Raw genomic sequence first — 25239 nt, 5'->3', positions numbered from 1 at the left:
AATGCAAATGGACTCCAGTGAAAACTGGGTAGCATCCAAATCAAAATGATAATTAGCTAGGATACTCAGCTTATAATAAATGTATCTATTTGTAACCTTTGCTATATTAGAAAATATGATTGAGAATCAGTAAATACGTGACAGCTTCTCCATTTGGTTTTCAAACTATACCCTGTATTTTTTTATTTTCTCATCAAGTCCATTCATGTCCATTCCAGTTTTTAGTTTTCTAGGAAGAGTTTAGGAATTATTTTAAGACAACAAGCCATTACAAAATTATTCCCTTCAGAATTTCTTGCACTTTCCTGTACTGCACCTTACACTGATCAGGGTTGGAGTTAGGGCACGAGAATAGCTTATTGGTCTGATCTGGGAGAACAAATTCCTTGTGTCTGTTAAATGATAGCTAATGAACCCAGAGTGACACACATTCTTCAAAACTGGTTAACTTAGTTTGTAGGTATGTAATCATCTTGAAACTGCTTGTGATAGATGGAAATAAATTCAATGTCTACTGATAGTTTATGCTGAAAGAACAGATGTAGTTTTTCTTATATACACGTACATGTCCGTATGTATCTACAGTTTAGGATGTAGTACATTGATGGTTTGCCGCAAGCCTTGCTAATTCCCTTTCTTTTGGCTGTCTTCATTTTTAGGTAGAAGAAAACATCAATTACTATTTATTTTTTTAAGCATTTAACAGGCTAGTAGAAGATTCACAGATATTAGAGTGGGCTTGGAACCTCTTTAGTAGATACCACTCAGGTCTGCAAAAGGATCTTTCTGTTAATAATATTTATAGACAGGATTAATACTCTAAGTGTAACTAAAACCTGTGAAGTTTAAACGTAAGACAAAGTGATTTAAATAACACATTGTCTTCCACGTTTCCTAAAAAATTGTTAAAGAGTCACTTCATATTATTGGTAATATGAAATCTAAGCTTCTGTTACAGATACATTAAAAGATTATTTTATAAAAATGTATTTCATTCCATCTACCTACCAAATGGTAGATGACCTGGGTGGAAATTTTGTGCTGTATTTAATGTATGCCAGCTATTAAATTGTATCTCTGTAAATGTCTTAGCTCTTGCTGATTTGTCTCCCTGCACCCTGCAACTGATATTTTTAAAACATCATATTTAAACAGAATTTCATATGCAAAATATTGTTTTTTGTTTGTTTGTTTGTTTTTGGTGAAAAATGTAGTCTTTTCTAAATGTATGGAATTGATTTCAAATGGCCTCATTGATAAATCACATTTTAATCTCTTTTCTGTTTTCAGGTTTTAGCATAAAAGCAGTGCCATTCCAGAATGCCATTTTGAATGTAAAAGAACTTGGAGGTATAGCATTTATTCTTTTGATTATAAAAAGATACAGTGTCTAAATCTCATCATACCAAAATATTAGCTATTTTAAATTTAAAAATGATAAATCATTGGGGCTGGAATTTAAAATCCGTTTTTCACAACAGTACATAAAGTTGAGAAAGATTGAAAAGAAAGTAAAAAGTAGTAGTTTCTGCCTTTGGTGTTGTCAAAGAGAAGCCTATGTTTTTTTCTTATTCATTTGTTAAGGCATCGTTATCTAAGTTCCCTTTAGTTTGAAGGTCTAGTCCAGGCATTTGATCTTGGAAACCTGGAGGAAGACAGAGGGGCATCTGTTTCTAACAATCACTGTCCATTCTTGCATGCTATTCAAAGCATGAAATTCAATATAGTTTTAATTTTTGATACTCTATTTTAAAATTACCTTTTAGGTTTAGGTAACTGAAAATTGAAAGCTTCATATATGTTTGTACAGCAAAGTAGTAACAGCTAATATTTAAGGAACTTAGAGCAAAAGTCATACTGTTTAAGGTTCTTGGATTCAGCAGCCAAGAAGTTATGTGAAACAGATGCTGACTGTGTAGTATCCTTTTTGTTTGGCTGAACCAATATCCTTCCTCGAGGTCGAAAATGGTGCTAGTTTTGAGTGTGCTGGTTGACTGCTGGAGCTGCTAATGAAGCCAGATTTTGTTTCTTCATTTCTGTAGGTATTGTAAAACTTCATGCAAAGCATATAGAAAACAGTTGTCTTCTTTCATCTGTTATGGTTTGATTATTTCTTCATCGGTCTTCAAGGTTTGGGACATGGAACAAAGTTTGCTGTGCTTTTTGCATTTTTTTTAAGAACACGGTACTAGAATATTAAAACAAAACAAAAATCCTCATTTTGCTTTTTTATTTATTTATTTTTTTTAAGCTAGACTGCCTCCCTATCAGAAATCAGTGTTTTTATCCAATTCCATAAATATTAAATGCTTAATTTATAAACATTTGATTCTGATTAAGAATATATAGCTTTCAAATCAAACTTAGGCCTGCTTGAATTACTTGGAAAGGAACTCTTCCTTTATTTGCTTGAATTATTTGAAAAAGAAATCTTCCTCTAGGTACTGACCAAGCTGAACTTTCCATTCTGTAACTTTTTATTTTGATACACCACAATTCCTTCCTGCTTTTTGTGAAATTAAAGTACCACTTTCTTCCAAAAACTTTGTCCATAAAATACTGTCTGTAGTTTGAATTGCTGTGAAGATGTGGTGTGCCCCAAACCATGTTCTTTCAGAATGCACTCTTACCGTGGTAACTTGAAACATCTCTCTGAATTACACAACTTTACTGAGTAATGGTGCAAAAAGAAATTACAGATTTGATGATTTTCTGCTGTGGTGCAGTAATCTCTGGTGAAAACTCTGAATGAAATTGTGTTTGATGAACATAAGGAAGAATGGGGAAAGAATGGAAAAATAAAGCATGCTAATGTATTGTTTGAAATTTTTTAACACTGTTTTAATAGAAGAAATTTGGGATACTGAATGCTGAAATTTATTCTCAAGACAGATAATGAAGATGCAAAGGCACTAAGAAGCTTTTAATTTTTTTTTTTGGCTCTAAGAAGTTTATTTCCAGCCTTGAGACCCAGCACCTGCAGCCACCATTTATTCAGTATGTTTATTCAGTCATTCACTGCTGTAATGCTGTCAGAGCAGAATATAAAATTAGAGCAGTTGTCATGATGTGGATACTTAGGCCTATGTCAAGATTATAGGCCCAAACTGGAGGCCACCTAATAATTTACAGTTGTGGGTGTTTTTTTTGTTTGTTTGTTTGTTTTTGTTTAGTTTTGTTTTTTGAATAAGCCTATTTGAACCTGGTCAAATTTAAATGAATAATTTTGGAAGAGAATAGCTCTTTATATTCTTACTGATTCCAAAAAATACTAACAACATGTTATAGGATTTATTAACTTTCTCTGTTTTATGTACTAAGATGCATTGTCACGTGTTTGTGTTAGGTTTTTGTAAGCTACCTAAAGGCTTTTTGCATGAGCATAGATAACCAACATGTTGTGTAATCGTCTTTTAAATTCCATTTAAGACAAAACGTATTAACCAGTTAGCAAAAGTGGAGTGCTTAGTATCAGGGATACTTGAAGTTCCATGCAGTTGAGCAAGCCCAGGATAAGAGAACTGTCCTCCCCACTGCTGTTTCTCCTTAAGCTTCATGACCAAAGTAATAAATTCACACCCTTAAACCAGCCAAATTAATTGTGTAGGTGAGAGCTCGAGAACCAATAACTTTTAAACAGGATTGGTTAAACAAAGCATGCGTATTTTGTCCTAATTTGGAAGTAAAGAGCCAGAGAGTAGTCATACTGTCATGCAAACCACGTTGAATGGAAAATGTAAACACCTGGAGAAGATGGCAGTAGCTGTCAGGTAGTAAAGAAAAAGATGAGGTAGGAGGGGAGTATGTTGACCTGTTAATTAGCATTTAATTTTTAAATAGGTATGGGCAAACCACCTTCCTTTGTTCTGTGGAGAAAGGGGGGAAGACTGAACGCTCTTTTAACATAGGCTGGTAGAGCAGCTAAATTTCATCTATTTAGTCATCAGAAAACTGATCCCACAAGTAAATGCCAGCCTAAGTAATCCTCACAGGGACATACTAAAACAAAGCAATAAAATCTCATTACTGTATTTGACTAAAAGGCAGTTGACACCTCTACAAAATCTGGTCATGGGGTGTATGTAATGCCATCTGTGACATATCTGCATCTAACAGTTTACAGAACATCTTAGCAGATGACATTTTTAGATGACCCTGATGAGCTGTCCAAGCTGTGAGTTGCACAGAGATGTTCAGCTTCTGAAAGCATTAAAGATGGATCTGTTTGCTATCAATCATACTCAAGACTTCTGTTCAAATGGTGCCTAAGCTCTTTCACATAGTTTCCTCATTTCATAGATAAGAGATCATTTACACCTGTTTACTGACTTTGTTAACTTGAGTCCTGATGAAGTTCAGACAAGGATTGAGCAGTAGTGATCTTTCCACTGTTCTGGGAAAATATTCTTCTACAATTAGCTTTCTACAGTGTGAATAGAAATTTACTATTTAACTCAAAGCAAATTGGAGTCATGTAAGCACTGCCTGCCTATCTACAATAGGATAAGCAAAAAAAACCCACAAATTTTCTAGTTTCACTTTCTGCAGAGTAGGGGCTGTTTTTTATTGAGTAGGATTTTTGTGAAAAGTAGAAATTTCTTGGTTTGCTTAAAAACAAAACAAACAAACAAAAAACCTCTGTCTCCTGATGGATTTGCTACTCGGTTTTCTTCAGGCTGAATCAAAGGGCGGAGTACAGATAGCATCCTAGTTTATCATCATAAACTACACCTACATTTTATGAACAATGCCCACCCGCCCCTTCAACCCCCCCCCCAAAAAAAAAAAAAAAAAAGAAAAAAAAGTTTTGAGTTTTTGATTCTAGCCAGAAACAGCTTTGAAAGGCTAAAGCTGATTCAAAGTTTTGTGAGCCAGTCAGCAGAAGGGCTAGACAGACAGAAATAACACAGCTGTGGTAGACTTCCTGCATTCTTTATACGCTTGCTGGTGTCAAGTGCCGTAGAGACAGATGCATAAAGAGCTTTCCATAGGAGATTATCTGTGGTGTAGCTGAAGGTGTGACTCCAGTTAAGATGAGGTTGCATCTGAGACGCTGGGCACTGGTAGCACTCTTCAGTCTGGGAAGTTGTGTTGCTTCATCTGTGATCCCAGCTGCTGTGGAGTCTACAGGACAGGTGGAGGGAGAGTAGATATGGCATAGTGGGTAGAGAAGAAACTGGTGGATGCTTTTCTAGTTGCCAACTTTTCTTTCCTTGCTCTAGAGGACTTACTGTGTGTTTAGATAGAGGGGAAAAAAGGTGGGGGGGAAGGGAGAGGGAAGGCTGAGAACAATTGTCATCTATAAAGTCCAGTTTACTGTGGTGTGTCACCTACTGCAGGCTATTAAAGCTTCAGGCTTAAGGCTTTAATAAATGTTAGAGCATATTGCAGGACACGTGTTTTCTTTTCATCCTTTTCTCTGACTAGAGCGGGAGATTTTTATTTTAAATTCCACATTTTAAGATGGCAGTATAACATACCTAAGGAGATGCTTAAGGAGATCGAACTGCCTCTTCACAGACAAGTGTATATATGGTGTTTTTAAAACTTGCACGTACTTGCAACCTAAATGTTGTTCTAAAAGTTTTAAATATCAGAATAGCTGGAAATTCAAAGCTGGAGACGGCACCTGTGTTAGCTAATAGGGAAAATACTGAAGGCCTGACTTCTCAGTGGGGGAAGCATGGAAGGCAGAGAAGAGGTGAGAGAGATGTTTTTTATAAACTTGAGTTTAATGGAAGCTTTCATGCACAGGCTAGATTATCTTGATGCAAAGGCTGTGTGGCATTTATGCTATCAATGCAGACTTGCTGCAAGTTTGACAGTTAACAAATTTGACACCTTCAAGTTCTTTTCAGTGAAATTCTTCTGTGATGCTATGTTCTGTTCTCTTACAAGCACTGAAAAGGAGGGAAATAAAGGTAGCCTCATATTGCCATGAATGAAGCACAGCGTTTTTTTTCCTTAGAAATAGTCAGTATTCTTACTAAGATAATACTCTGGGTTTGGCAGCAACATGTGGTTGAAAAGAAGCTGGCTGAATCTTAGGGTAGGTGAGAGTTGTTATATTACTACGACAAAAAAAAAAAAAAAGGCACAAAAAGCACCTTCAAAGAACTGGTCATGGTGTTGGCCTTTTAGTTCCCTGAAAATTATAATCTTTTTTTTTTTTTTTTTTAAAGTAATGTGATACTCAGATGGCTGTGGCTGACACTGCTGTGCATTGCTGTGTTAAGTAGAGTCTCTCAGGCTGAAAACTCCTGTGGCCGCTAGTTCTCCTTGGTTCTGATACAGTGAGTTGTTTGGAAGGACTGGTGTATATAATAGGTGCTATGAAATTCTTTCATTTCTGTACAAATACAATCGATAGATATTACAGTGGTAAGGAAACATACAATTAACTTCCAATGCAATCCCTCTCCTGTATAAGTAATGTTGATCTTCAGAAGTTGACAATAAAATAAAAGAAATACATGTCCTGTTTGTACAGCATTACTTCATGAGCCTGGTTAAATTAGTAAAGAAATTAAGCAAGGTCTTGGCTAAATCCCATGACTGTCAAGTAACCAATCCTTTAGGTCTTTTGCAGAAAGCCAGCGTTCAGATCTGAATCCAGTATTCTCTATAGGAAAAAGTGTGTATTCACGATGTTAATTAGCCACCTAGATTGTGCTGGGTGCAAGACAGAGACTGAGTGCTTCAGGTTCCAGTGTCATCAGAATAGTGAAGGGAGTAACTCCATGGAGTGAGATTTGAATACTCAGTGTTGGATGCGTAAAGCATAATGGTGTGAATTCCTTCTTAAATTTTGATTTCTTCACCTGTTTTTTAGTGTCTCTTCTCAGTTGTACAATGCACAAATTAACTTAATATTTTAAGTGTCATAGCAAAGTTATAGTAATTGTATTGCATTAAATTCTCATTTTATGACTACATGTTGGTCAAAAACTTTGTAGTCAGTTGTTTTGTTCCATCGGAAAATGGAGTTTTCTTATTATCAGAACTTGGTATCCATGTCTACCTTATAGTTCACTTTTCCCTATCTCAACGTAAGAATAGCGTATGTAAAGTGTATGCATCCAAAAAAATTCAGCACATTTCTTCAAATCACTGTCTTGCAGACATGTCAAGTTTTCTCCTACCGTATTGCTGTTGTTGTTCACTTTTTAATGATAGTCCCCATGAGTGTAGTGCCAGATTCAGACATTCAAAGAATAGCCCATGTCCAAATTGTTGTTTAGATAGTTTGACAGCTGTCAAATAATTTTTTTTTTCCTACCTCAATGTTACAACATATGCTGCTCTCCAGGGGAGACAAAAGCTTTCTATAGATAACCTTGTTGCTTGGCTTCTGTTGTGTTGGCTGAGTGCCACTGAACTGTGTCCTAAAATTTACTGTGGCACATAAGCCTGTACAGTCAGTCACGTGTCTAGTGTTGGGCTCTTCCAGAATCTGTCATGTGGCTGAGATAGTAAAAGTAGTTGAAATTAATACCTTTGCAAACTGTCATCCTATCGCCTCATTCCCTGTTCAACTCACTATTGTATCACGATTTTCCTCATTAAATGTGTAATTGCAACTTTAGTAGGTTTTCCTGACACCTCTTTTCACTGATTATGAAGTATTTGATGGTTTGGAGGTGAACTGAAAGACCTTACCATACTTAATAATGAACAACTGACATAACAGGAACCACAGGTTAAGCTACATGGCTAAGGAATAAAGAATGGACAAAGGATGTCCAGTTTACTTGTTATTATCAGGATATTTCAGTGAGAAAGTACGGGATTAGCCTAGCCAACGTTAAAAATGTAGTAGTTCTGCCAGTAATTGTTTATGGAGCAGAAACTTTCAATGCCTTGAGTCACATTCTTTCCTTATTTAAACGATGTTAGTTTCTATGTTTGTGTTTGTGTACGTGTGTCCCGGATTTATGGTTGCTTTTTTTAATGTACGTTTATGAGAGAAAATTTAGTAGATTGCTTTGATTGTTCTAAGTAGAAGGATTATTTTTGGTTATAAGTGTTAAGACTGTTTAATTATATTTATTTTAATTAGCTCTTATTATTGTCTTGAAAGGGGCTGACAATATCAGGAAATACTGGAGTCGTTATTACCAAGGATCCCAAGGGGTAATATTTGTATTAGACAGTGCCTCCTCTGAAGATGACCTAGAAACTGCTAGGAATGAACTGCATTCAGCTCTCCAGCACCCTCAGTTATGTACTTTGCCGTTTTTAATACTGGCCAATCATCAAGACAAGCCAGCAGCTCGCTCCGTACAAGAGGTATGTTAACGTGGCAGCATCTTGCCTGTTTGTATTTACTGTCTGCACACCACTGACCCATTATTACTTATTACCCAGACATCCTAGTTATGAACTGGCCTCAGTTAGCCTTCGTTGTAAGTACACAAACCAAGAACAGCCCCTGCCCCTAAGAATTTAGTCCAATGCACTCTATACAGGCTTAGTTGCTCTGGAAAACAAACAAGTAATACTTGGATACAAATACAGTTCTGCTTTTTCGCTGTATTTTGCTGAAGGGAGAAAAGACATTTTAACTACTCTTATCAAAAGCTGCTGGGATGGTGTTTTTTGTTGTTGTTTTGCTTTTTTTTTCCTATTACTTTTAATCTTCTAGTATCTCATTATTCTATGCAACTGCTTAAAGCAATAGATTGTTTGCAGCCATGGGTAGCCTTTATATAAAAGCTTTTTTTGTGAGTTTTATGTAATGAAGTGAGGGCAGAGTTGCAATTCCTGTTGTGAAGTTCTTGAACTGTTCTGATTTTCTGCGTTTAAGCAGTAATGTTTTTGTCTAATTTCTAGCTATCACATGGTAAATTACATAATTCTTCTTTTCAGTGTACTGAAAAGTGCTCTTAAGTTTCTTAAGTTTACAGTGCTCTTAAGTTTCTGAAAAATTCTTCTCTCACACATTCTAACGAATTTGAGGAAATGCTGAAAGTTACTTAGTCTTCTTGAAAAACTTTTCTTCTGAAGTTGTAGGAAGAAATTAAAATCCTGTTGTGTCATTCTGTTCATAACTGTGTCATTTAAAGAACTCTTCATATTAAAGATTGTACGTGAAATCTTGTTTGTTCTGTGAGTGGTGTTTTTCATACATCAGAGTCAAAACTGTTTCAGCACTTTACTGTGTTGCTGATTGGTATTTGAAATTCTTCCTTTCTTAGGTGTACATCTTTGTCTAAAATACGATATTTCTGAAGAATGCATATTTAATTCAATGCAAAACTTAATCATCTGTAGGATAACTGCTATTTGTGCAGTATATTTGCATGTACTTTCTCTGCTGCTTTATGCTTTCTATGCCAAAAGAGACAATATAGTTAAGTTTATTATGTAGGAGAAATGTAGGAGAAATGTAAATAGTGATGTTTTTAGTATGAGAGGAAGAAAGTAAGTGAAAATTGTGTAAATTGAAATGTAAAAGTCTGTATTAAATCACTGATACTTTCCTCCAAGATTCTGTGTTTAAAAGAGAAAAAGAAAAAAAAAATGGATTTGGATTTTAAGTTGCATAAAAAAGTAAGCTGAAATGATGCAGGGATTGAATCTACAATTCTAGGTCTTGTTCACCTAAAAATAGATGTAGGAAGAAGTAATGAATATTTGGAGGAAATGTAATGTGTATTTTAATATATCAAGCTATTAATTTATTCTAGTTTATTGTGCAAGGTAAAAACAAACCATATATTCCTCAGCCTTTCACTTGAAAAATGACATTATCCGAAAACATGACTGGTTTCATTTAGTTCTTCAAATATGCCCAAGGTATTTTGATTTTACCCTTTTTTTTTCATAGAGTAACACAGATTAGTTTCCATCAATGGATTTTTTTTTCATGATTTAACTATTTTCAAGCATTTATTGTTTTACTATTTTTTTCCTTTTTGAAATGGCCATATTGGGTTTAACGATAATTGAAAGTTTGGTTATAAATCTTGTTTAAGAAATGTTCCTTCTCTGGTTTCATATGAAAAGTGAATATAGGAGAGGAATGATGTCTTTGTGCCATGTGCTATATTCCAGTTGGTTTGCTTCATGGCAAGTTATAGATGTAACTCTTCATTTTGCAGTTGAGCCCATTTGGGTAGACTTTTGGGCATATACCAAATCCTTTCTGTATTTAGAGGTAATGTTTCTTCTCTTTTATTGACAGTACCCTCTTTCTCTCCTTATCCCTCCACATCATTACCAATTGTTTGATATCTTAGTGGAGTAACAGATCTTTATATGCTTACAGCAGTATTTAAATACATTTCTACTGAATGCTTTTAAAAAAATCTTGGTTTATACTTATAGCAAACAAGTCTTGATTGCTACTTTGAGTCTGTATGAAATGCTGAATACAATAATTTTGTTGAATGCACACAGCTAATGCATATCTTCAGAACAAAAATCCTGTATCGTGGGGTGTATGTCTGTGAATTTTTTACTTAAGAACACTGGAGAAAAAAAAAAAGTATTTTGAACTGAAGGGGGCTGTCACAAAGTTATTCCTGGTATTTCATCCCTGAAAAAAAGTGATGTCATGTGCTTGCTGTGAATGCAAAGTGGGAGTCTTACTTAATTTTGCAGATGTTGAAATAGAAATTTCTTGCTTTCTTAGAGGTTTTGCTGTGCTTTTGTCCTCATCAGTGAGGTCTGACGTGAAAGGAAAATGCTGACTCATCATATCACCATTTCTTATTCCTAAAAAGAGCATTTTTAAAAATTTAATAAAGAAAATCTGTTAAGCATTGGCAGCTTTATTAGACTTTTTTTGCAGAACTACATGAAGTTTAGGTAGTTTCATGCTTTTTTTTGTGTCATAAGATAAATGAAACACAGTTGAAATTTAAAATTATGTATGCCTTCTTTTAGACAACAAGTGGCCTTTCTTTAATGGATATGATAGGACCCCTTGGAGTATAATTAAAGAAAATGTCTGAGTTGAGTTGTGTGTAATAGGAATTGTAGAAAAATATTTATCTACAACAAAAATCCTTCACAAAACTGTAAAACTGCCAAGCACTTTCTGCAACAGATGTTAGTTATATTTATTGTTGGGAAGTGCAGTTGCTTTAGCTTTTCAGAATTTTATATTTTATTTTAAGTCTTTTTTCTATGCATTGCATAGGTTAAAACAATATCATAGAAGCTATATACTTTAAGTATTAAACAATATCATGAATAGCTCAATTCGAAGTTACAATAGCTTTTTGGAAGTATATCCAGTCAGTTTGTTTAATCATGAAATGTAATTGAACATTTTCAGTCATGATTGGAGAATATACTTCATGTTACTGAAGTGATCAGGAGAAACTAAACTGAAATACTGATCAGAAATGTGATCTTATCTTCCTCTATTCAGTTGCTGGTTGGGTTTCCTTTTTTATTTTTTTTTTATTTTTTGAATCATAGAATCACAGAATGGTTTGGGTTGGAAAGAACCTTAAAGATCATCCAGTTTCAATCCCTTGTCATGGGCAGGGACACTTCCCACTAGAAGGACAGTAAACCAAAAAAAGTACATTTGACATTTCATTCTAGAAGCTGTGAATGAAGATGTACCTCTTAATTCTGTTATGTCAACTTGCATGGTATTTATTCCATCTTCCCATATTAAAGATATTTGTAAGTTGTTTTGATGTTTGTTGTAGCATTAGCGCATATTTAAATGATCTCAAATAGCTGCTAAGTGCATTAACTGGAGCATAAAACTGAGGCAATAATATTTAAGTTAATAGGTATATTGCAAAATAACCTTATTTTAGTTTAAAATTACAGTATTGAAGAATTAATCATGTGGAAGTCTGTTCTTACTGCTGTATTGGAACCCTCCTGTATTAAAAAATTTAGAGTTGCAAACAAAACAAAAATTAGTTACTCAACAGATGGGGAAGATCGTGTGAGAGTGGCATAGCAGTTTGGCCACTGTTTCCAAAATACTGGGTGCAATTCTAGAACAGTGTACCTAATTATATATGTGTATATTACATAAATGCATAAAATTAAATACATTATATATATATAAACCATAATATATAGATAGATATTTTTCTGATGGAGTGTATTTCTGGTGTTCCATCAAAAGTTGCTTTTGGTTATAGACAAGTGGTTTTGATTAGTCAAATTTCTTTAAAGGCTTAAAATATAACAGGAGGTTTTTGGTGTTAAGAGTATTGTAAATTGCTTTGCAAGTGAACCTGTTCACTTGTTGATTTTTATTTTGGAATCTGTGTTGCTTTGTGTGCTAATACTGGAAGCTGGATTTTTCAGTACATTCCTATGATTTGAACCAGTATGGAAACTGTGAGTCACTTACCTCCAAAGTCGCAAAAATATTTAGGAGTCACAGGTAGGATGAGTTGGAAGTTGTTCGCGGCCATCGTGCTTCAGGAACAGGCAAACACTTATCTGAATGTGTTGAAGAATTGTAGAAGCCCCATCAGACTGATGAAAGCAGAAACTGTATTGGACCGTGAAGCTTTGCCAGTTCAGTAGTGAAGCTACATATTTGGTGGTGGAATGTTGATTTTGAGGAGTTTCTGGTTTTGGGTTTTGTGGTGTGTTTTTTTGTTGTTTGTTTGTTTTGTTTGTTTGTTTCAAGATATAAGGCTGTTTGCAAGATCACGTATGTGAAGACATCCATAGAGTTTAATTTTTGTTGTGTTTTCTTTTAGTTATCCAAAAGTGCACGTAATTAACACATTTCTTTCATATCTTTAGATTTTTGACCACTTGTTCCAGGGGAAATCATTGAAGAAGTCTTCTAAATTTCCTTTTTTAGAAATGCCAGCACATTTAATATGCAATGAGACTAGCAGACAGTCTTCTCAGTCTGTTTTAAGATTATCTTTCTTTGTTATCTTTCTAAATATTTTCAGGAAAAAAGGTGAAAAAATATTATGTGAGCTGATCACACGTGCTTTTTTCTCTTGTGTAGGAGGTCTTGCTTTAAAGTTGAAGTACTGATGGGTGTGTGAAACTCCTGAGGAAAGTCTTCCCAGTTTTCTTTTTTCTTCATTAGAGCATGATTAAAAATGTCTTTGAATTACGAACAGTATTTTCAAAATAAAATGTGAAAGATTGGTTCCTTGATTGCATGAATTGTGGTGTTTTTATTTATTTGACAGTATTTTAAGGTGTTTGGGTTTTCAGTCGTGGATGGTGTCCAGTTTGGTTTTCTGCTAGTGGAAAAGCAGAGGGTGGCTCTCCTTGCTAAGTGAACAACTACAGTGATGTAGGGACTGTTACACTGCAAGCTTTTCCTCTCTTGTTTAAGTCTGGAACTAATTGTGTAGATAAACAATGTTGTCTTGATGCCTTAAGTTTCTTTAAACTAAATTGTTGCAGTGCAATGGCCAGGTTTATCAGGGGCTGTGCAGGGGATCTGGAGAGCTATAGAAACTGTTCTTTCTGGGCCTGACGCTTTATAGTCCAAGCTGGCTGCACATGACACACTTAATTCCAGGACTTAATTACTTCTTCTTATTGTGTGTAAGGTAGATCAGTGTCCTAGTGCTATTTTGCCATAGTTTTTCTTGTATGTTCTGTTAGTTAGGTAAAAATAGTTTCTTTTTGGAAAACCTTTCAACTTACCGATGTGTGAATATTATTATAGATGTCACTACTAACAGTCTGAAAAATTGCATTGGTAAGTTGGTAAGAGGTTAAGTTTCAGAGAGAGTTCAGTATCTCAGCTAACAGCTTTGAAAAGGTAGTGCCTCCAGAAATAGAAAATAATAATAATAAAATAAACAAACAAACAAACAAAAAAACCAGCCTGAAGCCAAGAGCAAAAATGGAAGTACTGGCTGCACTCAGTCCCATTCTTGCCCTGCTCAAACCTTGCAAATTAGTTCACCTACCCGAACTCTTAAAGACCAGCTGTTGCAAATCTGTGTACTTTGACCGGGACGACATCTATAGCAAAGTTAAATTGCGGGCAGATTTTTAGTTCCTCAAAAAACTATTTGCAAAATAATTTATCTTCAAATTACTGCAGCAAATAGCCAAAATATGGATTCCTACCCTGTTTTGAGATCACAGTGACCTAAATGACCTTAATATTTGCAATCCCTTCACAGCAAATACTTCTCGTCCAAGGTGTATCCCTTGATATTTGAAGATTGTTTTGGAACTGGACTCTGCTATTTTAAGTATTGGCTGTTTCCTTCACAACTGTGGCCTCTGCAAGAACTGTGGAGTTATTTGTCAGGCTTCAGTTATGAATACATTTGCAGGAGAGGACAACATTTATAAACTGATGTTTAGGAAATACTAATTTTGCCATGCTTAGAACAATGCTGAAATGATTCCTATTTACACATCTCATAGGAAATCTCCCTTTCTGATAAAAGAATTTCTTCAGAACAGTTAGAGCACTTACGTATAAAAAGATCCTAAAATAAAGTAATATAAACAAAATATAATACAGGAATATAAAAATCAGTATAAAATAATCTGTAAGTAGATCCATGCCCTAGCTGGATGTGAACAACAAAACAGGTTTATAGGGTTGCAAGTCTGTGTCCAATGTAAATATTTAGGAGGTAGAGTATGCTTTAATCATTGCATTGTTAGAATAATTATACTAATAGCAAGTTGGATAATAAATATTTACTGCTGCAAAATGCAAGTGACCTTTTAAAGAAATTGAAATAAGAAATTGCAAATCTGGAAGAAGCTGTATTTTTTCTGTTCTCTTTGAATCACTAGCATGGTAGGAAATAATGGTGAGCAAAGGAAAAATTAAGATGAGCCGAAAAGGAATTGTAAAGGCTGTTTAAGGATTTGTAAATAAATAAATCTGTCCAGGAGGTCTCTTTGTATGAAAATCCCTTTATAAAAAGGTGAAGAATGACATGGAGGATCCAAACAGTAAGCACCGTTTTCTTTAGATGGATTTGTCTCAATTACTGTTTTATAATAAACGAGGCCATGGCAGATACCTCCTACTCCCCTCCTCCCCTCCCACCATATTTTCATAAGATCAGATGGTAATTTGGAGTTGTTGATAACAGGTGAATAATATAGCTTACAAGTAACCAAACTGTACAAATGTGCGTGTCTGTTTTAACAAAGTATAAATCTCTGAATGGTAAATTCCTTGATGAATACATCTGCAAGGAACTGAGCTGCTTTCACATACAAAAAAACATTTGCTAAAAGATGAATACAGATTTTTATATATATTTGTATATTTCTGAATGCTTATGTGGTATTCATTAAGTAAGGACTGTGGGAGCTGAGAAAAGCACAGCTTCCTGGAGTTCTGTCTGAAACCTTTTTTGTTTGGTCAAAAGTTGCTGAGATTTAGTTGAGAATTATTAAATGAAATCCTGAGGCCCGTTCGATACAAATCTGACTACATGATCATAATGATCCTTTTGGGCCTCTAAGTCTGTGAAACTGCTCTTCAGAGGAATTCCTGAGTGCTCAGAAATTTAATTACTGTATGAGACATCTTGCATGAGCAAGAGAAGTTGTATTTCCTTCAGAGTAAATAACTATTTCAAATGGAACTCACTAGTGGCTGTACAAATGATCTCTAAATCGAACTCTACATGTTTTATAAAAAAAAAAAAAAAAAAAAAAAAAAAAAAAAAAGTTTCTCGATCAGATGAAAAAAACGGAAAAGTATTTAGTAATGCACTGGATCAAGTTTGTGAAAGCTCTGCAATTGTGTAAGTGATTTAGGATGTGTTTTCCTTTCAGACATCCTTATTTTTAGTAGAATTAATTCTTAAGCACAACAATATAAGCTTCTGCTGCTTAAAAGATGAAGACATGCCCTTCCTCCCTTAATGCCTTTTTTTTTTTTTTAAGTGAAAGTAATAAAATGTCTTTAGTACTAAAATATATTTGGTAATAAAATATATCATGAATCTTTTATTTACTGCATAGTTAAACTCTTTTCTGTATCATTTATATTTGGTACTCAGTGTAACAGAAGAATTTTTAAAAAAGCTTGATTATGATCACATAATAATTGTTTTATTTGAATAGGTACACAGTGTATGAAATGAATTTCTGGTCTCTTTGCATTCCATGAAAATTAGATGCTTACCCTTCATGGAGGGTCATGATGTGAGCATCTTTATTGGTCATTCCAGAATGGGAAGGAGGTTGAGTATGGGATTCTTTTGGTGCCTCTGAACACTCAGCATTTCTTAAGATGCTTGATGGGAGTTACTCCTGAGAATAAGGGGTATGTACCGTAAGGGAAAGAAGAACCGAAAATTGATGCACCATTGGCCCATCAGAGTTGAAGTGCATTAAGTGGGCAAGCATAAAATTCCTATGATTATGAGAGGGAAAGAACCATGCTGCTCTGGAAGTGGAGATGGTAGCATGTGTTTGAGACATTGCAAAGCAATGGCGTGTTCCAAGTGACAGGGTGGGGAAAGGATCATTTTATATCAGCATTCTGGATGCGTCTGACTGGGACGACACTGCATTTGTCAAGGACCAAGAAAGAATGATGTATCATTATAAAGCGAGATTAGATCCTTTCCTATTCCTTAATGTTGCTGAATTCTATTTTTTTTTTTTTTTTTTTTTTTTTTTTTAATTTCTCTTCCTGGGTTGTCTTCAAGCCATTGTGCTTCTGGAAGAAAATCTGAGATGTTCAGGGGGTATGAGTTAAACCAAAATCAGAGATTGTTGCCAGGTTATGAGCTTGCATGTCAGACAGGATATTGTGGCTTTTGAAAATGAAATAATCCAGAGAGAAGGGATAGCAGGAGGAATAGAAAGAGGGACCACTGTCAAACTTCGTGCACCTCCCTCTCATCCATTCCCATAAACTTTGCTGGCAGTAAAGCAAAAGAGATGAGTAGAGAGCAGCTGGGGATGAAACAGAAAGGAAGAATGGAAGGGAGTTCAGCAGGTTCAAAAGTGGTTAAGTGACAGGTCAAGGAGGCTGAGGATGAAATACTATGGTGTTTTTGGTTTTCCCTGGAGGCATTCTTCTACAGGGATGTATATTGAGAACAGTGTCCATTACTTCTTCAGAATCTGTCCAATATATAATGTCATTTGATTCAAAAAGTGGACCCATTCTCCCATCCCCTTCTTCCAGTGACTCAGCAGACATACCCTGAAAGAAAGATGAATTATCCGCTCTCTAGCATCTGGGAACAATCTTCTTCATAAGACTAGAAGCAGAGTTTTGAATATAATGACATTATTCTAATGATGATTTGTTGATACTACATCATATCATTAGTCATGCTGGAATCTTTATAATCATAAATGTTTTCTCAAAATAGTTTAGAAAATCTGCAGCAGTCTGACATGAAACAGTAACTTGTTCCACTGGAATCTGTACAGCTCAAAATTTTGAGTTAGTATAGCAAAGGATCTTATTAGAATCTTATTCTTCATTTATTAGTGAAGAATAAACTAGAAGACATTAAAATACATGATGAAATTATTTTTTCTTGAAAACTTATTAGTGCATTATTTAGATTTACTCAGGTAATCCTTGAAATTGTCCACCCCCCATGTGCTGGTTAGAAAAATAGAATATTAGCAGTGCACAGAATACTTAATGACAATGCACGCACACAACTTCTCAACATCTTTACTTTTCCCGTGTTTTCTGTTGTCTTTGGTTGTTGAAAATCTGCTCACATATAGAGTTGAAAGGGTCAGAAATACTGTCTTAAAAATAAAACCTCAATGTACATGCACATACACCTTTTTAAAGTTAATGCAGGCTGAAATTCCTTATTCAATATGCACTGTAAGACATCTAGGAAACTTAAAAACAAAAAAAATTGCATTAGTTGATGAGCTTTTCTTATGAAGACCATTATCTCATACACATGTATGTAAAGAGGAGGATAATTGGGATTACTGCATATATTATTAAATATTTGCTACAGTTACATTATTTACTTAAAATTAAGTTGTCCCATCTGTCTCTGTCAATGCAAGCTTGTTCTCTAATCTTTTTCCAAGACTTGTTCATAATGTATTATCATACCACTTGTATTGTCATTTTTGTTTTTGTTATTGTGGTAATAATGGCTAGGTAATAAAGGCTAATAAATTTTTATTGACATTCTGTGAAACATTCAAATATTTATAGGATTTGTATTTCCTTTGCGTCCCTATTGCTTTTGTTATATTGCAGCAAGACCTTCGGAGCAGACCATATAGTAACTAAAAACTTAACATAGATTCTATTCCAAATTAGATACCTTCGTGCCTCTATCCTAATTCTGCCTTTACTTGCAGCAGAGGATAAAGGAAATAAGAGTGAAATTTTAGTTACTCTTTAGGACAGAAAACTAAAGCTCTTCAGAGCTGTAAATGAAAAGATGTTCTGTCACCAATATTGCAGGAAACATTGGGATCTCTTTAGCTGCAGCACTGTCTTCATTCATGGCACAATGTATGTGTGTCATTTGTGAAAACACATAGTTCATATTGATTAAGCACAATTATCTGTGATTTTTAAATACACTGTTTAGATTCTTTTTTGTTTGTTTGTTTTTCATTCATCTCGGGGTAAGTAAAGACTATCCAATGTTGTTTTCAAAAATGTGTGTGCACAGAACTTTATCATATAGGCAATACTCTTCAAGTAATTTCATCTGTTCTGTGTATACAGACTCATTAGTTACAGATAAAATTGTTGTTATTTCATTGTAAGATTATTTTCTTTGTTTCTTACTTTATGGTGGTTTTCTTAGTTGTCCATAGTGAATTGCTGTATGTTCTTTAAAGCGGAACAGAGGCTATAGAAATGGTGCTGCACATTCTTCAAGTATTTGGTATGGCTGTACGTCTGTCATGTAATAGAATCGTTGTAATGTAATTATTAATGTAATGTAACTGTGTAATTCTGGTTGACTACTTTTTCTGCTGATGTACCACCTATATCATTTTTCATGAAGTTCAGAATGTATCAGCTGTTTAAATTAAAATCATAGTTGAGTTTAAATCGATTTAAATTACATTTTTGAATAATTAAATATATAATGAAGAGGAAATCCTTAATATTTTCCATGATTATTTCTCTTGTTAATTTTGTTAAGGTAATTTTGAGTTTTATTGAAATCTCAGTTGTAATACTTAAAATAATCTTATATTTAGAAAATCTTTTGAAAATCAAGGTATTCTATTTTAAAGTGAAAATAGGGTGTTGTTAAGGGGGAGAAAAAGCTTAGTATCTTTGTATTCTGATTTATTATATGGAAGGCTGTTTTTAACAAAAAAAAAGGGCTTTTTTTTTTTTTTTTTCCTTTTTTCCCCTCCACTATTCTCAGTCTCTTTTGATCATTGATCTGGGTGACCCCACGCTCAGGGGTTTTTTCTTCATTTGACATGGACAGATTTTTGAAGTATAGCTCTCCTTTGGGAACCTCGGGCAGTTCCACTTGACTAACCTGTGATCTAATGAGCAGTAATGCAGGGTTACAGTGACCATTTTGTTTGCTTTGAGGGAGGATGGCTAGACAGAGAGTGGGAGAGAGGCGTTGTCTGCGGAGAAAAAAAGATGCAGGGTGATCGAACAGTGTGAAAAAGACTTGTTAGCCCACATTAGTGTGCCTGATTTACTTCACAACAGGTCAGGAAAGGCCAAAGGCAGGGTTGTCATTAAATTGCAAAGTTGAAAATCCCAGTATTCTAAAGCATTCAGATTTCTGAAAGTTGTAAATTAGAAAGTTTGTGGTTCATGATGAATTTGCCAGGAAGATATACAGGAGTACCAGCTTCTTTTAAACATTATAAGGTACCTTACATACTCATGCTGTAAATATTAAAAGAAAACCAGCTTTCTAAAGTACTTTCATGGTTGACTGTTTTACAATGAGACTGGGTGCCAAAGAAAGGCCAAACACTAACAAGGTCGTTGCACTTTCTTTATGAGCCCTGGGGACCCCTTAATTATGTGCCCGTGCTGCTTATTTTGGGATCTGTGGAGAGTATGTATGCGTGTGTTTGCATAATATATAATTTTTATTTGTATTTATTGTTTATATACATACATAGACATAGATATATTAAAAAAAAAAAAATCTAGCACCAGTTGCCCGGGAATGTAGATTTCTAGGATTCTGCAGCACATTATGATTCTTTTCTCCTGTCATTTATTGTTTCTCATAAGAGTGAACATTAAACACAGATCATGCCATTGGTGACCAAATGAATATAATTTTATCTTTAATTTACGTTTAATATTGCAGGGACCAAAAGAACCTATTGTCTTTATGTTCCGAAGAATTGTTTCTCCTAGTGGTAAATGGTGCTTTTCGACACTTGAATTGGACTTGACAGCCTGTCTTAAAGACAGGCTAATATCTTTCATCTTCTTTGGCTAATATTTGCAGATGTTTTATGGCTGCTTTGCAATTTCAAAAATAAAAATTTGGAACTACATATTTCTGAATTTGTATTTGCCCTTTTGCTTCATTTGCTTATTGCTAATTGGCAATGGCCTGAATCTCTGATTTTAAGGGTACAGCTATCAGGCAGAATGTCCTTTCACATTGTTCTATAGACAGTCTTTAACTCATAGCAAACTCTTGTTATTTCGTTTTCTAATCTGTCTGGCTTTAGTAAAAACCAAAATTCAGCCTTTTAGTTATATTATCATTGTGCATTGAAGCAGTGGATAATAAAACAAATGGGTGGTCTTAGTGGTGAGGTACTTTTTCTCTGTGTGCTACCAGAAGTTTCGCTAATTGATTCTTACTCCTGCTGGCTGTCAAAAATCAGTTTTCCACAATTGGCATACAACTGTGTTAACTTTTAGGTTGTGCTGCAGGGACGGTTTTTGTTGTCTTGATCTTGTTGAATCTTATTACAGCTAGTAAATATACAAAATTGTATTTTTGAGAACAGCTGACCATAATTAAGAGAATTTTTATTATCTGACTCTAGGAACTGTGCTCCCCTTGATCATTCAAATGATCTTGATGTTAAGGGGGTGTCTTGGTTAAAAGTAACAGAAAACAATAGGATGTCAGGCTAATCATGCTGAACACTAGCTTTTGTTTTTTACTTGCGTTGGATTCATACATGGTGCCAGATTATTTTAGTTTATCTTAGTCCTTTTTTTTGTTGGCAGTGGACATATGGTGTACTTTTACATCCTTATAAACTGAAGTTGAATGTGGGAAACAAAGTACATTTTTTTATCTACAATGCTGCATTTCACAGTGACTTTCTCAATGTCAGTCCTGTTTTTACCACATTGTAAAATTTGCTGAAGATGAGAATTTTGATATTGAAGTAATTCATTTCCAAGCAGTGCAGTGTCCAAAGGTGCTTAGGGATTTCTGCAAACTAGACTGGAAAAATTTCACCCAGGTATATTTTCATTTACAGGTTATTTTAACATATGTTTAGTTGCAGCAACTTGGTAGAGATGCAGTCTAAGAAACTCTGCACTTGACTAGCTTTTTCTGTAGCTTTAGGTCATGTTAGTCAATGGAAACTTATTAGGGCATAAAATGATGGGAAAATGCTAAAGAAATCAGAATGCTGAATCAAAATACACTTAAGCTTTGCAATTATTCTTTTTCCATTGACTTCATCCATTGCCTAAATTACATTGTCTGTGCAGTCTGTATGCACTCTTTATTAGCTCTTCTGTTTGATTTAATTATTCAGTTACTCAGTGTGTCTGAATTAAGTCATCTCTGCCAATCTGCTTATTACAAAGTGTTTGGTCAGTGAGTAGAGACTAATGCCATCTCACTGGATTAATTTTTGAAGGTGTTTGTTTAGGAAGCAAGACATTGGAACACTATTTCAAAATTGGCCTATAAATAAGTCAACCAAGACCCTGCCAATCACAGGCAGTGAAAGGGCAAGCGTTACTTAACCATCTGAAGAACATGATAAATTTTCACTTATTCTTGTTGGCTGCCTTTAAATCGTGAGTAGATTTTGCAGCTTGGTTTCTGGACATTCTGTTTAAAACCAACTAACCAAATAAACCACCACCACCAGCAATAAAACAAACACAAAAAAAAATACAAGTTTGCTGCCATGTAAGTTGTTTTTACATAAGCTTTCTATGTATTTTATGAAAAAAAAGATTAAAAACATTTGTGATGGTAATGTTGGTGGTTTGTTCAGGAGACTTCTTCAAAAATGGGGGGTTACTGCCAAATACAGGCTTTTGGAAAACTATACTTCCACTTCATAATTGCCTCTTTAATAAAGCATTTATTTTAAGATAGGGATGTTTAACTTTTTATGTAGGTACTAAACTGCAACTTAAAAGATTTTACTGTTTATCTGTATGTTGTGATATATAACCTGCAGCAAAACTTTATACTCTGCTTCAGGTTAAGATATCATTCCTGTAAGTTATCTGCTATAAAACCTCTAATGGTGTAACATTGTGATTCAATCCACATCACAGACAGGATGCAACCAGTAATGTTTAGCAAAATAGGAGAAACAAAATATAAAGTTAATTGCAGGTGCTCTTTCACTAAAGAAAATGGGTGTGTCTTTTTGCAATTCTCTTAAGTAATTTTTCATGTCTTCAGGCTATATTTGAGAAATATACCTCTAAAAATGTTCTAAACTGGGAACGCAGTAGCTAATACCTTACATAAAAATAAATGTCTTGCTATGTCAATGGACTCTGACAATTCAGATTTCAGTAACTGTAAAATGGGCTTAAAACGCTCCCCAGGTGTATCTGTCCTTTTGGAAATCATTCTTTCTGTGCAATAGGAAAAAATTCTTGCTTAACTAAGAAAATGAATTCAATAATGCCACCCTTCCCCTGCATAAATAAGAAGGTGGGGGTGGTAATACTATGTCTGGGAAAGGAAGCAAAAATGTATGCTTAGATATCCCATTGCCTGCTGTTATAGGGGTTGTGCTTGCCAGCAGTTTCTGGCAAGCGCGTTCCTTCCAAACCCTCTCCAAACTCTCCAGGCATATAAAAAAGTCTTGTGCATGTGTTAGTCAACTTTCACTTACTTGAAGTATAGAAGGAATGTTTATTGACTGACAAACTGCCTGTTTTGAAATTAGGAAACTTGAATTAAGTTTTTGTTTAGGTACATGTTAGTTTGTTGTTGTTTAATTGACAATGCAATTGAGTTAGGAAGATGGCTGCTAGTGTCCAAACTGGGTGAGAGCTTATAAAGTCTGCTCTTGTGGGCAGTAAGGCCTGGGATTTGGTTGATGTTTTTCTGGATGCAGAAAGCAGCAGATCATCAAGTCTCTGACCAACGTGCAGGAGTTTGGATGCTCCAATTGTAATCTATGTTCAAAGGGTAGGTCAGCAAAGTGACATCTTCATTTTTGGTAGAACCTAGCCATAAAGCCGTTTAAAAGTCTAGTGTGTCTGACAGTGGGGCACCATGCAGGGGTGCAGACCGGAGAGCTAAGGACAGTGCCTTAGAATGGAGTTGTCTTCGACAACAGTAGTACCATTAAAGGTACTACTTAAGTAGTAGTAGGAGGAACTAAACTATGTCCTAGAAAGAACCATGACTGAAGGGAGACTAGAAATCTAGCTTATTGAATACAACATATTTTTGTACACCTTTCTCAGGAAAGTTCAAACCCACGTTCTTTCCACTCTGTTTTGTTCTTGAACACATAAAGAAATAAATTTAAAAGATGCCTTGATTATAAACTGTCATCCAACAGACAGCTGGAGTTACATCTGGACACTGGCCCTTCCTGGTTTTTAGGCAGAAGGTTGTCTGGATCTTTTCATGTGTCTTGCTCCCAGTACTTGTGTCTTTAACTGAAATAGCTACCATTGTAGTATTAGAACATACCAGTCTTTTGATGTATTTGCTTGTCACCTTTGAGGTGAAGAAAGAGTCTCATATTCAGTGTACAGGATTTAAGAATAGGCAGACTATCATCTACAACCTCAAAGATAATGGCCATCTAATTATTGGTGATTCCAATGAGAGTGTGAATTTAAAGCAGGAATTAAGAGCTTAACAGAAGAGGAAAAAAGGCTGTTGTCTCCCAACTGGTGTTATCACCTTTCTCACTGAGTATTTCCATTTTTCTTCTTTTCCAAGATGCCTCTGATTCAGTCAACATTACAGTGCTTTTATATGCATAGACCCTGCCATACTCAATTTAAAGAAGTGTGATACCAATCCTAACAATTGTGGTCATTAGGAATCCTGCACTTGTACATACGTTACTGCTACTGTGTTGTGGTATTGGCTTAGCTGACTGGAGAAGTTACACAAATCATTTTATCAATAAACTAGGATGGCAGTTTTCTCGTTCTTGGCCTTCACAATTATTTCAACCTCTGTATTCTGAAAAGTACAATTTTAAGTATTCTTAGAGTCTGCAAACAATTAAAAATTCTTCAGAATACAATGTGTGTTATCTGAGCATTGTGATCAAACAGTGAAAGAAGGATGATTTACACTGCTCAGGATTATCATTCAGGGACTGACTGTGTTATGAAGTGACTAAAATATGTCAAATGCTAGAATGTGTCAAAGCTGCCCATGGACAACATTAGTTTAGTGTGACTGAAAAATAATTTTGATTTTTGAATTAAGATTAGAATTACATTTTGAAGATATATAACCTGTCAGTTTGTAACCTGTTTCACAACAATAGCTGCAAATTATTTTAAAGGGGTGGAATTGCTTTGACACTTGAGCATTGTGTCATTCCAAACCTTTTTTGACCCTTTGAAAAAGACTTTGATATCAGTTTGGGTTCTCTTATATTATGATAATTGGAAATAAATACAGCACTTGAAGTTCTGAAATGGCAATCCAGAGCTATCTAATATATAGATAATATACATTAATTCTTAGTTATTTGCTATAAATATATATGTATGTACATATACATGTATATATGTTCTGCATCCTACATCCATTTCCATAAGTAGAATGAGTTTTATTATCATCTTTCTCTGGCTGTCTGATCCAGAAACAGCTGAGTCTTTCTGAGATTTGTGTGATTTTGAGATTCATGGTGATTTAGCATTGTCTTTGTGTGATTGTTCTTCCACTGTAACTCAGTGATGAGGTATGAGCATTCTTAAAAAAATAATTTAAACCCTAAAAACTTCTTGCACTGAGATGTCAGGGTAATATACTACTTTGTTCTCTTAATATTCATAATATTTTGTGTTAATCCACATATGGTGTTAAGTAATGCAGAAATAGTATTGCTATAAGATATATTCTTAAGTATGTTAAGAGCCCATTCTGAAGTGGTTATTTTGTTAGTATACCCACTGAA

General features: G+C 34.8%; 1 protein-coding gene across 5 annotated transcripts in view; it reads left to right on the top strand.

Moving 5' to 3' along the window:
• The window catches only part of ARL15 (ADP ribosylation factor like GTPase 15), a 216566-nt gene that overhangs the window by 80281 nt on the left and 111046 nt on the right, over positions 1 to 25239 (top strand). For all 5 annotated transcript variants that reach the window (XM_035553722.2, XM_035553717.2, XM_035553719.2 and 2 more), the window contains 2 exons: positions 1291 to 1350; positions 8081 to 8289. In XM_035553722.2, the coding sequence (XP_035409615.1) occupies positions 1291 to 1350; positions 8081 to 8289 (269 nt within the window). The remainder of the gene's footprint in view (positions 1 to 1290; positions 1351 to 8080; positions 8290 to 25239) is intronic.

The sequence above is a fragment of the Cygnus atratus genome, chromosome Z, assembly GCF_013377495.2.
Source record: "Cygnus atratus isolate AKBS03 ecotype Queensland, Australia chromosome Z, CAtr_DNAZoo_HiC_assembly, whole genome shotgun sequence".
NCBI lineage: Eukaryota > Metazoa > Chordata > Aves > Anseriformes > Anatidae > Cygnus > Cygnus atratus.
Note: the sequence above shows the minus strand (reverse complement) of the source record. Positions and strands in the feature narration are given on the sequence as shown.